The sequence below is a fragment of the Lontra canadensis genome, unplaced genomic scaffold (assembly GCF_010015895.1).
Source record: "Lontra canadensis isolate GAN:19392208 unplaced genomic scaffold, GSC_riverotter_1.0 scaffold109, whole genome shotgun sequence".
NCBI classification, from domain to species: Eukaryota; Metazoa; Chordata; class Mammalia; order Carnivora; family Mustelidae; genus Lontra; species Lontra canadensis.
Window position 1 is genome coordinate 6,397,880 of NW_022631103.1, and position 14,899 is coordinate 6,412,778.

Genomic DNA, 14,899 nt, shown 5'->3' on the forward strand with positions numbered 1-14,899 from the left:
TCTTTTTATAAAAACAAGGTCATGGAGCATATACAATTTCTCTATCCTTAGCTCAACATAATAATCTTTCCTAATATTAAAAAAAGGATGTATAAGCAACATTTTTATTTTTTATTTTTTCTAAAGAGAAAGCACGAGAGCAAATGAGGAGGCAGGAGGAGGGAGAGAGAAAATTCCAAACAGGCTTCATGCCCATTGCAAGCCCAATGTGGGGCTCAGTCGTACGACCCTGAGATCATGATTTGAGCTGAAATCAAGTGTCAGACACTCAACTGACTGAGCCACCAGGTACCCCAGGATGTATAAGCAACATTTTTATTTTTATTTTTATTTTCAAGATTTTATTTATTTGTCAGAGAGCGAACGTGCGCATGTGCACATGAGTAGGGGGAGGGGAGGGAGAAACAGGCTCCCTGCTGAGCTAGGATCCAAATGTGGGACTCGATCCCAGGACCCTGAGATCATGACCTGAATGGAAGGCAGATGCTTAACCAACTGAGCTACCCAGGTGCCCCTAAGCAGCATTTTTAATGGTACCTGATTTATTAGGAGAGACACCAATGATTTTGACGTTAAAAAATAGATATTTTCACATCTAACTTGCTAGTTTCAAAAGAGAATCTAAAACATGAGTGTCTATCCTCAGAAAACTTAAAAGTTAGTAGGATTTAACTAGCTCTGTCGACGGCGTATTTAGTATGAATGTTCAGTGAGTGGTAAATGAGTGGGTCAGATCCCCGTGATAATGAGGTAAGTGATGGGGAGGGTGGGAAGAGAGATTGACACTCAGCTGGATCGCAGCAGGTAGATTGATTTGGCTGAGCAGAATCAAAGGGTGTCAGAGATGGAGGAAACAGTCTACACAAGAGAGGGAAATGGCAGACATGTTTGAGCAGGAAAGAGTAGATCACAATAGTTGGAAAAAGGGTTTATGTGCTGAGGAAGCCCAGTTGGAAGGAGTCCTTGGGGACCACATGCACAGGCCTTTGAATACCAACCAAGTTTACCCTGTGTCTTTGAACTCAGAAGTTACAAATTCTGGGGGCACCCGGCTGGCTCAGTGTGTAGGGCATGCAACTCTTGATCTGGGGCCTGTAAGTTTGAGCTCCATGTTGGGTGTAGATTACTTAGTAAATTTTACTTAGTAAATTTTAAAGATTTTTTATTTATTTGACAGACAGAAATCACAAGTAGGCAGAGAGAGAGGGGGAGGCAGGCTCCCTGCTGAGCAGAGAGCCCCGATGCGGGTCCTGGGGTCGTGACCTGAGCCGAAGGCAGAGGCTTTAACCCACTGAGCCACCCAGGTGCCCCTACTTAGTAAATTTTAAAGTAAAGTCTTTAAAAATAATTTTTAAAAGTTGCCAGAGGCACCTGGGTGGCTCATTCGGTTAAGCATCAGCCTCTTGATTTTGGTTCAAGTCAGGATCTCAGGGTCATGGGATTGAGCCTTGCGTCAGCCTCTGCTCAGCAGGGAATCTGCCAGAGATCTCCCTCTCCCTCTGTCTTTCCCCCAGTTCTCACTCTGTCTCTAAAATAAATAAATCTTTAAAAAAAAAAAAGTTACCAAATTCTGATCTATAATAAAGTTTTGCTGAATCTGCTGTGACCTAAGAAAGATAGGGGCAATATAATGGAGTTTTCATGATTCCGAATTTATGAATTAGATTAATGAATTAGATAAACCCCTTCTCAGGAGGATTTTGTATTTTGAAGGTTAATAATGTTCATTTATGAAACTATGATGACAAGAATTTGTTCTCTTTCCTTTGGCTCTCTCCTTATTGGTCAGTAATCTCAGATAATCATTATACATATTCAAGTTGGGTGATACCAGCATAAAGAGAACCTAGCAAAATAAACCTTGAGAAATTTTGAAAGTTCGGTTTAGGCAATAGATAAGGATCTGCCTTAGATGGAGATAGTGAAGTCAAATACATAAACCAGAGTAAATCCTAAAGTGAAAGAGTATGGTTCAGAGTCTGCTGACTAAGGTGAGATGCTACACTTGTCCAGGCTTTAATTCCTTGCCTGTAAAATATAAGTGCTTTTTAAAAAAGATTTTACTTGAGAGAGAGAGGGAGAGCGTGTAGGCAGGAGCAGGGGGAGGGGCAAGCAGACTCCATGCTGAGTGCAGAGCCCGACAAAGGGCTTAACATGCTGGGCTCCATCTCAGAACCCTGAGGCCATGACCTGAGCTGAAATCAAGGGTTGGATGCTTAACTGACTGAGCCCCCCAGGTTCCCCTCTAAGTAAGAGATGATTGTGAGGCTTAAATGAGATAATGCCTGTAAAGCATCTAGCACAGTTTGTGGCTCCTAACAAGTGCTCAGTAAATAGTAACTATAATAGTGGGGTTTTTTCCTTAAGGTTTTACTAATTTCTTTTAAAAACAGTTATTATTGGGGTGCCTGGGTGGCTCAGTTGGTTAAGCGACTGCCTTCAACTCAGGTCATGATCCTGGAGTCCTGGGATTGAGTCCCGCATCGGGCTCCCAGCTCCATGGGGAGTCTGCTTCTCCCTCTGACCTTCTCCCATCTCATGCTCTCTCTCTCTCTTTCAAATAAATAAAATCTGAAAAAAAAAACCCAGTTATTATTATTATTATTATTTTTTACTTTGGTTAGCAGTTGGGCAGTTGGGGCCTGGGTCAGAGAGAAGGGCTTAAATATAGATTTAGAAGTAACATCTGTTGATTTTCAAGGAGAGTTTGGCCTGACAGTTGACAAATGTCAGAGAAGCAAAGGCTGATGGAGACAGGATGACTCTCCTGGAGAGACGGTTATCAGTGAATTTGAGGATACAGTTGCCCTGGTGTGGTATATGCTGAAGTCAGATTGGAAGAGGTTCAGAAGTATAGGGTTTATGCACTAATGGGGACAGTGTTCTTATTAGCAAAACCTTAGCTGTGGGGCCCCACACATTGCTTTTGGTTATTTTTGTAGCCAAATGGTTTTGTGTGTCTGTATACATGCACGGGCATGTGTGCATGCACACATTTACGGGTGCACTACTTAATCGGTTAATTAGCTAATAAGTGCTTTGATGAGAAGCATTCTGAAGAGCTCTGTTATGTAATTATTTGAATAACTGTCCTAAGTAGTGCCATAAGAAATAAACAGCTTCGCTTGAATAATAGATTTTTTTTTAAAAGATGCTATTATATCATTTGTAACAGAATTTTCTTATTCTATCAAGGGATCAAAGATTAAGGGAAAATGACCAAATATTGGCTATTAATGACACACCACTGGATCAGAACATTTCCCATCAGCAAGCGATTGCATTATTACAACAAACCACTGGATCTCTGCATCTGGTTGTGGCCAGGGAACTGGCCCACACAAAAACCTCTGCCAGCCTAACTGATCCTACGCTGCCTGAAACAGTGAGTTGCAAATTTGGAAAAATAACTTAATTTTGAATTAATGCTACTGATCTTAAGAAGTGTAGAGACATTTAGAAGGTGTTATTTTACTTGTCATACTTTAGGAAAGATGATCACATCTCTAAATACAGCATTAGCATAATAAACAAGATATTTCACTGAAGATTCTGTTTTGTTTTTTCAGTGTCCTGTGGTTCTCCTTATTTAAGGTTATTATTTAATGTAGAAGGTGAATTGTTGTATTATGCATAACTTATTTGGTGATGGAAACAGTCTTGTGTTCCTTGGAGATGTAGGCAGTTCCTTAATTAAGCTGAGAGTTTTTATTAGAGATTTACTGTTGAGTATCTTCAGTAAGATTTAGTTATTTTATTTATTTCAAAAACATTATCTTTGTAAATGATACTGGGTGTTTATGACTAGGTTGTTGACACTGTAAAATTATAGAAGTTTTCCTTTTCATGTAAACATGTATACTGAGCAATTTAAAATAATAAAAGCATATGTCTCTTTTGGGAATCTTTCAACTTGGTTTATAACGTTTTACAGATTTTGGCCTCCATCTTCAGAATGCAAGCTAATAAATCTTATTTTCTTATAACACTAAGTGCTGGCTGATTAATTTTCATTCATTGGGGTGAAAGAAACAATAGACCGTCTGGGTATAGTACAAGGTCACAACACAAATTAACGTATAGACATTTTCCCTGTTGTAATCAGTGATATTTATACAGCACAATTTACATAATAAATACAATGAACAAAGTGGGAAAGTGCTTTGCATAGTGGTTAAGAACAGGGGCTCTGGTGCCAGGCTAAGGTGGGGTCAAGTCCAGTTCTTCCACTTCCTAGCTGTGTCCTATCAGGAAGTTTCCTTGATTCCTCCGCTGCTCAATTTCTTCTGCTTTTCCTTGAAACTAATAACCGCAGCCACGGTTTCATATGTGGATTAAATGAGAATGCACGTGAAGAGCTAAGCACAGTGCCCAGTGCAGAATATACACTCTATGAATATTAGCTGTGATCCTTAATTCAGGTATATTTTAGCAAAACTTGTTACTTCCCAGATACTAGATATTGTTTCAGACCTGGATTTATTACATATCCTAATATCCCTGGTTATTTTAACCTTGCAACTTAGTATAATATTTTAACCTTCCAATTCAGTATAATAGTAAAACTGGTAAATATACCCTGTTGAGCTTGAGATGGAGAATTTTATTCTCCAATTTAATGTACATTTCTTTTCTTTCTCCCTCCCTCCCTTCCTTTCTTTCTTTCTTTCTTTCTTTTAAAAGATTTATTTATTTTAGAGAGAGAGCGGACAGGGAGGAGGGCCAGAGGGGGAGAGAGAGAATCTTAAGCAGAGTCCCTGCTGGGCACAGAGCCAGAAGCTTGATCTCACCATCCTGAGATTATGACCTGAGCTGAAATCTAGAGTTGGATGCTTAACCAACTCAGCCACCCAGGTGCCCCTAATGCACATTCCTGATGGAAGCCTACTAGTTAGAGGGAAAAGGCTTAACGTCTCTCAGTCTGATTCATGTAGTCCTGTTGCTCATGTCTTCAGTGGGGCCTGCCTTTCCTCTCCCACATAAGAGCCTGCTTAATTAGTCTCTTTACCTCATGTCCTCAGCATTTCATCCTTCATATTGCTGCCACAATAATCTTCCTTAACCACTGCTTTGTTCCTGTCCTTCTTTCCTTTTTTTTTTTTCCTTAAAAGATTTTATTTGTCAGAGAGAGAGAGAGAGAGCGTGAGCACAAGCAGGGGGAGTGGCAGGCAGAGGGAGAAGCAGACTCTCTCCTGAGCAGGGATCCCGATGAGATCCTGATGAGGGGCTCGATCCCAGGACCCTGGGATCATGACCTGAGCTGACGGCAGACCCTTAACTGACTGAGCCACCCAGGCATCCCTGTCCTTCCTTTTTAAAACCTTCGGTTATTTCTTTGCTTATCCAGTTAAGTAAATTCAATCTTTTTTTTTTTTTTTTTTTAAGATTTTATTTATTTAACAGAGCCAGCAAGAGGGAACACAAGCAGGGGAGTGGGGGAGGGAGAAGCAGGCTTCCCACTGAGCAGGGAACACGACATGGGGCTTGATCCCAGGATCCTGGGACCACGACCCAAGCCTAAGGCAGACACCCAATGACTGAGCCACCCAGGTGCCCCTAAATCCAATCTTTTGGCCATGTCTTGACCCATTCTGTTATTTGGTCCCGCTTTGCTCTTACATTTCTCTTTTGCTTGGATATGTGTTTTTATTTTTTTCTCCCTGTAGTGCAATTAACACGTGACTTTTTCGTCAAAGCTTTCCATAACTCTTAGTTGGATTTGACTTCTTATCTCTACCCCCCACCCATCCTTTATAATATTTTGAGATTCTCTTTCAATTCAGGTAAACACATACTTACTTGTTCCTCCTGTGTGCTCGGCGTTGATATTGGGTACAGACTGGAGAATGAGGCAGCAAGTCTCTTTCCTCTTTGAGCTATATGTTTTATGATTCAGTATTCTTGTCTCATTTTAATTATTTATGTTTTAGATTATCTTTCTACTGGGTTATATGATTCTCAAGGGTGGGGGCCATCTAATCATCTTTATATATCTCCCAGCCTCTAGAAAGTTGCCCTGATTACTTGTAGGCATGTTCAGTTTGTGGTATATCTTTTACTTTAGTAATTATTGTATTGGAAAGCTAAGTATCTGTTTCACTAACATGTTGGCTTTTATATGCCATTGATTTATAGGTTCATTGGGGGCATATTGAAGATGTTGAGCTCATTAATGATGGCTCTGGATTAGGTTTTGGAATAGTTGGAGGAAAATCAAGTGGTGTGGTTGTGAGGACGATCGTTCCTGGAGGATTAGCAGATCGAGTAAGTTGACTTGTTTGTTCTCATTTTGGTATCACACAGTTTAAATTGTGTGGGTTGAAATGTAATTTCACAACGTGAATTATTAGGGTATAGGATTCCATAATTAGAATTTATGTGTTGCGAAAAATATTTTTTATTCCCATGAATGTTAACATATACTCACTTGGCTTTATTAGAAACATTTCCTAAGTCAACTTTTTTTTTCTTGGCTTGTGGTTGACAGTCTTCTTGATTCCATCAGAGGACAGTATTTTTTGTTGAAGAGGTGTTAATAGATACTGTATTTTGAATATCCGTGTTTTCTCCCAGTGTATCTTTCAAGCACGTAAATGCTAAACTTAGAAGGTACAGTGATTATAAACATTTGCCCCAATATTGTATGTGGTAAATTTCACTTGAATTACAGTTTTCTGGCATTATAAGTCAAATGACTACAGTTCAGTATTTAGCAGTGTTTAAACTGAAAGTGGGCCTTTTTTTTTTTAAACCAGGCTCCATGCCTAACATGGGGCTTGAATTTACAGTCCTGAGATCAAGAGTCAAATGCTGCACATGAGCCAGCCAGATGCCCCTAAAAGCAGGCTATTTTAAAACTTAGGAACTATTTCTGCTTAGTTTTACATTGAATAAAATGTTAAACATTGAATTTAGTTTTTAGAAATTCGCCCAGAAATTTAGTTATGATGCCACTTAATAGTGAGGCCATAGTTTTGTGAACTGTCCATGATAACCAGAGTAGTATGTAAATTTCACTCATTGATGTTTAGTTACCTACAAATATATCCCTTCTGATAAGCATAAGGAAAAATGGACTTGCAAATGCAGCTTTGAGGTAAATTCCTCAGCTCCCCATTTCTATTTAAGGTTTCATCTTACACAAACTGTGGAGCTGCTAATATTTTTGTTTTCAGCCTCCACTTATATTTAGAGAAGCTGCTTTCAGAGTTTGCTTTGTGGGGCTCCCTGAAACTCTTGCAGGGGACCTGTGGGATTAAGACAAGGAAATGGCATCAAACCATGCTGGTGGTCATTGTGTTCTTCTCCACCACGTGGTCGCAACAAAAGAGTAGTCTTAAGAAAGTGCAGCAAAAAATGATTACTTCCGGCAAATTTTGACATTTCAGTGCATGTCTTTTTAATATCGAGTGACAAAATGGGACATATACCGTATAGCACTTCTGCCACATACTGAGTTACGACGGTTGGTTTGAGAAAAATGTCTGTGAGACAAACTAGCCACTTTTTTATATGGAAAACATGAAAAAAATTTTTAAATATTTAGCTCTCATTCAAAAAAGTTTTTTTGAAATATGACATATAGTGTTATATTAGTTTTAGCTGTACAACATGATTTGATGTTTTATCCTGTGAAATGACCACCACAGCAGTCTGGTTAACATCCACCACCACACATAGTTACATTTTTTTTCTTGTGATGAGAACTTTTAAGATCTACTGCCTTAGCAACTTTCATATATACAATATAGTATTGTTAACTATAGTCACCACACTGTACATTATATCCCAATGACTTATTTATTTTATGACTGGAAGTTTGTACCTTTTGACCATTTTCACACATTTTGCCCACCTGCTACCTCCCTGCCCCCAATTTCTGGTGACCACCAATCTGGAATAGCATTTTTATTTTTGAAAGAGTAATTGACAGAAAAATTATGTTTATTCAGACTTGGGTGCTTGGCAGACATTTCTCTGAAAATGAATGAAGCAAGCCTGTCACTTCAAGGAAAACAGCTGACAGCATTTGTGGGTGATGATAAAATTTGAACTTTCAAGCAAAAATTAGAATTCTGGAAAAGTTGTGTTTTATCATGAGCTTGACATTTTCCAATATTTAAAGACTTTTCTGATTAGATTATTGCTGATATTAGTAATGATTTTTAAAATATTATATAATGAAATATGTCAATATTTGGAAGATCTGCTTGAGTCTGTGGATCAATATTTCCTGAAGATCAGTGTGTGGTATGACAATATATAGGTAAAAGGTCCATTCAGGATTCAAGATTGATCAATAGGTGTTAATGAAACAGTATTTGAAAGTTTGTTGATGAAGTTGCAGATTCCACATTGCAACGCCACAACTTGTCAAGTTTTGGTGTGTTATCAGAGAAGAATAGACTTGAAGGGTTGTTAAAATACTCCTCCATTTTCCAACTATGTATCTAATTGAGGCCAGATTTTCTTTATATACTTCAGCCAAAACAACATATTACAGTGTACTGAATGCTAAAGCAGATGTGCAAAGCCGGTTATCTTCTTTTAAGCCAGCTATTGAAGGGATTTCCAAAGATATTTTAAAATACCACTCTTCTCACCATTTTATTGTAGAAAATATAGCTTTTATTTTCAAAATAAAAAGTGTATGCATCAACATAATAGAAATATATACTAGTATAGTATACGTATTAAATATTTTAAAAATTTCTCTGCCTTTTTTTTTTTTTAAGATTTTATTTATTGATTTGAGAGGGAGAGAGATAGAGCACAAGCAGGGGGAGAGGCAGAGGGAGATGGAGAAGCAGCCTCCCCGCCGAGCAGGGAGCCTGATGTGGGGCTCCATCCCAGGACCTGGAGATCATGACCTGAGCTGAAAGCACATGCCCAACCATCTGAGCCACCCAGGGGCCCCTGTGCTATTTTCTAATTTAGTAGATAACAACAGAGAGAACCACATAAGCAAAAGCTCTTTGAGATTCTCAGTAATTTTTGAGATATAATTGATATACAATATACTGCACGTAGGTAAAGTATACAGTTTAATAAATTTGACATATGTTCACTGGCAAGTTGAAATATAGAGGGCAGGCTAGCAGGGTAGAAACTCAGGCAAGAGTTAATACTGCAGTCTGGACTTCACAATTTGTAGGGCTGGTTGGCAAGATTTCTTAGGAAACTCAGGTGGGATTTCTGTTACCGTCTTAAGACAGAATTCCTTTCTCTCAAGGAAATCTCAGTTTTTGCTCTTCAAGCCTACAATTGATTTGGTGGAGCCCCTCCCACCTCACCCCTGTTATCAAGGGTAATGTTCGTAAAATCAAGCAGTTGTAGATGTTAATCATATATACCTCCAAAATACCTTCACAGTAACAGCTAGATTAGTGTTTGACCAAAAAACTGGGTACCATAGCCTAGCCAAGATAGCACATAAGCTTTCACCCTTATATCATCTGTCTCCTCAGTGAAGAAAATGAACATATCCAACACCCACGAAAGTTTCCTGTGCGTCTTTGTAATGCCCATTTCTCTATCCTCAATAATTAAGAATGTGAAGTGTTTCTGAGACCAAAAAGGCTGAGAATTGTCATTTTATGGATCTTTAAAGCACAACTGTGGCAGAAAATATATTCTTAAGGGTTTTTGGAAATTTTTTGTAACCTGAAAAAGAATGAGGTATTCTGGAGTATTTTGATATCTTTTCTCATCCCCCCTCCCCGCCCCCCGCTTAGCAATTTTTATCGGCTTGTTTGCTGGAGTAGCATTTTTCAAGATGCAAAGTGGAGTAGTTACTGTGAAAAACAAAGGGTCAGATAAATTTAGAAAACAGCAAGTTAAACAAAATCAAATAGACTTTTTTTTACTGTAAGAATTTTCTGAGCTTTTAATATCCTAATGTGCATTAAGAATTGTCACAAGGAGAATACGATGTGCAGTTTCCCAAATTAATCCCTTTGAGACACTGTTGGGAAAGGCCCAGGTCTGATTTTTCAGCCTTTACTGGAAGGGCTTGTCACTATTTCAGGTCATCAAGGAGGGGGTTGGAGTATGCCCATCAGTCATGATGCAGAAGCAAATGTTTATACCAGACACTGTTATCTGCCTAATATACATTATTCTTATGTAATCCTGAAGACAGTCATAAATTTTATTTTCAAATTATAGATATGGAAACTGTTAAGAAATTGCCCAAGGCTACTCAACTAGGAAATGACAAAGTCAAGATTAAGTCCACATCTCTTTAACTCTGAAGTGTGTCTTTTATGGCTTAAATCTATTTATCTAAAGTTCGTCCTAATGTTTTTCTTTTCCAGATGTATTCTTGTCCAGGGTTGGTCTAAGTTTATCTAAATAGCCAGCTCTAGAAACAACAGAATTATTGACGTTTTCCTGTAAGGGGCTATAGTGAGGCCTAAACATAGGAGAGGGAGATATCCCCTCTCTCTTCTCATCTCAGCTAATGGCATTTAAGATCTCTTGAACTGGCTCTGTGCATTGTTTCTAAGCCTTTGTAAGTTGTTGCTCATGTAGACTGGTCATAGCTTTAAAAGAATGAAAGGGAATTATTGCTTTTAATTAAAATGTACTCATGTTTTGAATATTAATGCTCACTGTTGACTGTGGCAATCTTTATGGTAAGGGACTATAGATGTCTTAAGTCATTACTGTAGATGTGATCAAGATTGATCATAAAGTGATACCTATGTTCAGCTAATGGGGTTAATCAATCTTACTTTCTTCAAAGAATATAAAATGAGATAATAGAAAGTTGGAGAAGGAAGTCAGTATTTCTTACTTAGAAGAGTTTCATGAAATAACCCTTTATATTTCCTTTTGTGTTTACAGCTTACATATATATATAGTTATAAGATGGGTACAGTTGAGGGAGTGAGCCCAGGAACACCTAGCTGAGGTCACTACAGCCTAAATGGGTGTCAGAAATGGATACATTTGATGATTTGCTATTGCAGTAGTATTGAGTTTAATGCTCACAAATCAGTGAGAGAAGGATTTACTCTCATTTTGTTTAAGGGGGATTGGAGATTCAGGGAGAATAAATAAATAACTGATGTTTGATTGTAACAGTTTGATCAAAGTAGAGCCAGGATTTGAACTTGGGTGTGTCTGACCCCAAAGCCCGTACTTGTCTTTCTGCTGTCCACTGCCTTTAATGTTATAAAGTAAATGAAATTGAAAACTATTGATTCATGGGAGCTTTTTAAGAAACACTTGTTGAGATTTAGTTACAATGACCAATGAGTAAATGCAATCAGGGCCAATTCCATGGATAGAAAAATTACATGGTATCATGAAAGGGGAGCTAAAGGACTTAGAGTCTATCTTTTAAGTCTTTTTTTTTTTAAGATTTTATTTATTTATTTGACAGAGAAATTGAGAGAGCACAAGCAGGGAAGCAGCTGAGGGAAAGGGAGAAACAGGCTCCCTGCTGAGCAGGGAGCCTAATGTGGGACTTGACCCCAGGACCCTGGGATCGTGACACTGAGCCAAAGGCAGATGCCTAACCATCTGAGTCACCCAGGTGCCCCTTTAGTTTAAATCTATAACCTGTAATATATAATCATCAGTCTTAAAACCTGTAAATCTGTAAGCCTATATATACCTGTAAACTCAGTCTCCGAAATTCATAGTACCTGAAACATACATCTTTTGAGAATTCTGTTTAGCTATGGCAAAAATTTCAAAAATTTTCAATAGAAGTTTTTTGTTTTGTTTTGTTTTTAACTGAAAATGGATAGTGTAAGGGACGCCTGTGTGGCTCAGTCGTTAAGCATCTGTCTTCAGCTCAGGTCATGATCCCAGGGTCCTGGGATCGAGCCCCGCATTGGGCTCCCTATTCAGCAGGAAGCCTGCTTTTCCCTCTCCCACTACCCCCACTAGTGTTACCTCTCTCTGTGTCTCTCTCTGTCAAATAATAAATAAATAAAATAAATTAAATAAAATCTTTTAAAAAAGGAAAAAAGATAGATAGTGTAAAACTTCATTTGACAGAAGTACCTTTCTTGTGGTCTGGAGAAATTCTAGGGGAATCAGGTACACTGAGTGAACCCCTTTTTCCCTGTAAGGTAGCTATAACAATGCAGTCTATTCAAAAGTTGTCATGAATAATGACTTTTTGGTATTAGGCAATTATATTATGAGTCATGATAACAATCTAGTAGTCTTTCATACTAAGAAGGAATGTAACCAAGCAGAGACTGGAGGGACGTGTGTACTATGAGGAATTTTCAGTCTAGAATAAGCAAGGCCCAGCTTGAAGCCACTGAATAGTTGATTATTCCCAAGAATTTTTGCTTTGAGTGAGTCTATAAACATCTTTTCCTTATCCTTAAAAACCAGTTGATGAGGGCTTTGGGAATTTGAGGAGGGTGGGATAGATGTTTTTAGATGTAATATCTTTAATTCTTTGAGGGAGTGTTTATTTTATAAATTTGCTGTTTTCTGCCTATGTTATATTGCCTTTTGATTAAAGACCAATGATAACACTGGCCTGGAATCAAAACTAATAATAATTTTATTTTCTGTGTTTTAGTTTTCTAAGAGACAACTTTGATGTATTTTGTAGCTCAAACTTAAGTTTCTTTAGGTTTTCTAATAGTTTATTATTTATTTATTTATTAAAATGTCTTAAAAATTTTTTTTTCTTGTTTTTTTTAAGTAGGCTCCATGCCCGATGGGGTTGAACTCATGACCGTTACATCAAGAGTCTCAGGCTCTGTTCACTGAGCCAGCTAGGTGCCTCTCAAATTTTTTTTTTTTTTTTAAGATTTTATTTATTTATTTGACAGAGATCACAAGTAGGCAGAGAGGCAGGCAGAGAGAGAGGGGGGGAGCAGGCTCCCTGCTGAGCAGAGAGCCCAATGTGGGGCTCGATTCTAGGACCCTGGGATCATGACCTGAGCTGAAGGCAGAGGCTTGAACACACTGAGCCACCCAGGTGCCTGTCAAATATTTTTTTGATCTGAAATTATCATCCAGCTGCCTATCAGGGAATTTAAAATGCAAACTAATATATTTTTTAGCCTGTACCTGCTAACTTGGATTAAAGTATTTTATCTTTTTCCTTTTAAAGGTGACTAAATGATACTTTTAGTCTTTTCAGTATAATGTGGTGTACCCTATTACATCAGCTGTTTTAATTTATGTGCCTACCGTACTATCTTAGGCTATATGCATAATTTTTCTCTTTTGAAAAAAACCTTTGGGTTGATAAACTTTATATTTGAATGTTTGATTAGCACACTATGTCTTTGAATCTTAGCCTAGCTATTTATTGGCTATCACTGATTTATGATTTCCCTTAAGAATAAAAAGAATTCTATGCCTTTTAAATTCCTTGCACAGTAGACAGGTTATGGAAGGAGAATGTTGATCAAAAAATATCAGTAAAATGCAGTGTTTGGGGCTGCTGGACTTAAACAAGGTAGCTGTCATTTTGGTGTTTTCCCTATCAATCTGACTAATGATTGTGTTTGTACTTATGAATTCCTTAGAACACCTGTTTTTCTGGAAGAAGAAAATGTTTGACTTTCAGTGACAGATGCAAATTATCTACATCATTTTAAATTGAATTGAGGTAAAATAGGAAAAAAATAGTGCCTAGGAAGTGACTAACTATGTACTTACGGTGACGGGCCCTTCTTCGGCCAAGCCAAATTCACTTATTTGACATATTCTTTATTCTTTGGTCAGGCCAAGGACGGTTTGATTTACAGAGGCAGCTTTACCCCTGTTTTTCATCATGACCCCTGACTTTCTTCTTCGTCTTCGCCTTCGCCTTCGTCGTCTTCTTCTTCTTCTTCTTCTTCTTCTTCTTCTAAGATTTTATTTATTTATTTGACAGAGACACAGCAAGAGAGGGTACATAAGCAGGGAGAGTGGGAGAGGGAGAAGCAGTCTTCCCACTGAGCAGGAAGCCCGATACAGGACTCAATCCCAGGACCCTGGCATCATGACCTGAGCCGAAGGCAGCTGCTTAACCATATGAGCCACCCAGGCGCCCCAATCCCCGACTTTCTCTTGAGTAGTTACTTGTTTTATTTCAGGTTGTTGCATTGATACAGTATCAGATTACCAGTGCTTAAAAGTAGAAATCCACCAGTTCTTACTTCCTCTTTGTATCTGTCTTTTCTCTGAGTCTTTGCAGATGTTTCTGAATTGAATTGCATTTTCTGTTTTCCTCCTCTTCTCTTCCAGTTGCTTCTAGGGCCTTCTGCAGACTTCACAAGAAAGCCCATGGCTTTTTACTCAGTATTTGGATCTCGTACCTTCCTTGATTCAGAGTCCTGCAAAATTGGAGAAAAGGAAAGACGGAAAATAGACTTTTTAGTCTTTTTTTTTTTTTTTAAGATTTTATTTATTTATTTGACAGACTGATCACAAGTAGGCAGAGAGGCAGGCAGAGAGAGGAAGGAAGCAGGCTCCCTGCTGAGCAGAGAGCCCCAGTGTGGGGCTTAATCCCAGGACCCTGGAATCATGACCTGAGCTAAAGGCAGAGGCTTTAACCTATTGAGCCACTGAGGAGCCCCTAGACTTTTTAGTCTTAAGGCTTTTTATTTATTTTTATTTTTTGTTTTTTACTGGGTTGAACTTTGGTTTGCTTCTTAGCTTTGCGACCTTGGTCAGGTCAGTCAACCTTTCTGAATCCCATGTACTCATTTTAAAGTTGTCCCTCTCCAAGTGAGATGATATGTGAAAAGTGATTTTCGACCTGTAGAGTGCTAGGCAGGTGTAATCTTTTGTAGCCAGCTATGTTTACATCTTGGTAACTCTAATATAGTAAAGGTAAGTAAAGAGAATTCAAAATTTCTGGTGAAACAAAACGCAGATGGATCTGCTATTTCAAGAATTTGACAAATGGATATAGAATGGAAATGTT

General features: G+C 38.3%; 1 protein-coding gene across 1 annotated transcript in view; it reads left to right on the forward strand.

Moving 5' to 3' along the window:
- The window catches only part of PATJ (PATJ crumbs cell polarity complex component), a 362,302-nt gene that overhangs the window by 18,630 nt on the left and 328,773 nt on the right, over positions 1-14,899 (forward strand). The window contains exons 6-7 of the mRNA XM_032839752.1: positions 3,196-3,385; positions 6,136-6,264. Coding sequence (XP_032695643.1) covers positions 3,196-3,385; positions 6,136-6,264 — 319 coding nt within the window. The remainder of the gene's footprint in view (positions 1-3,195; positions 3,386-6,135; positions 6,265-14,899) is intronic.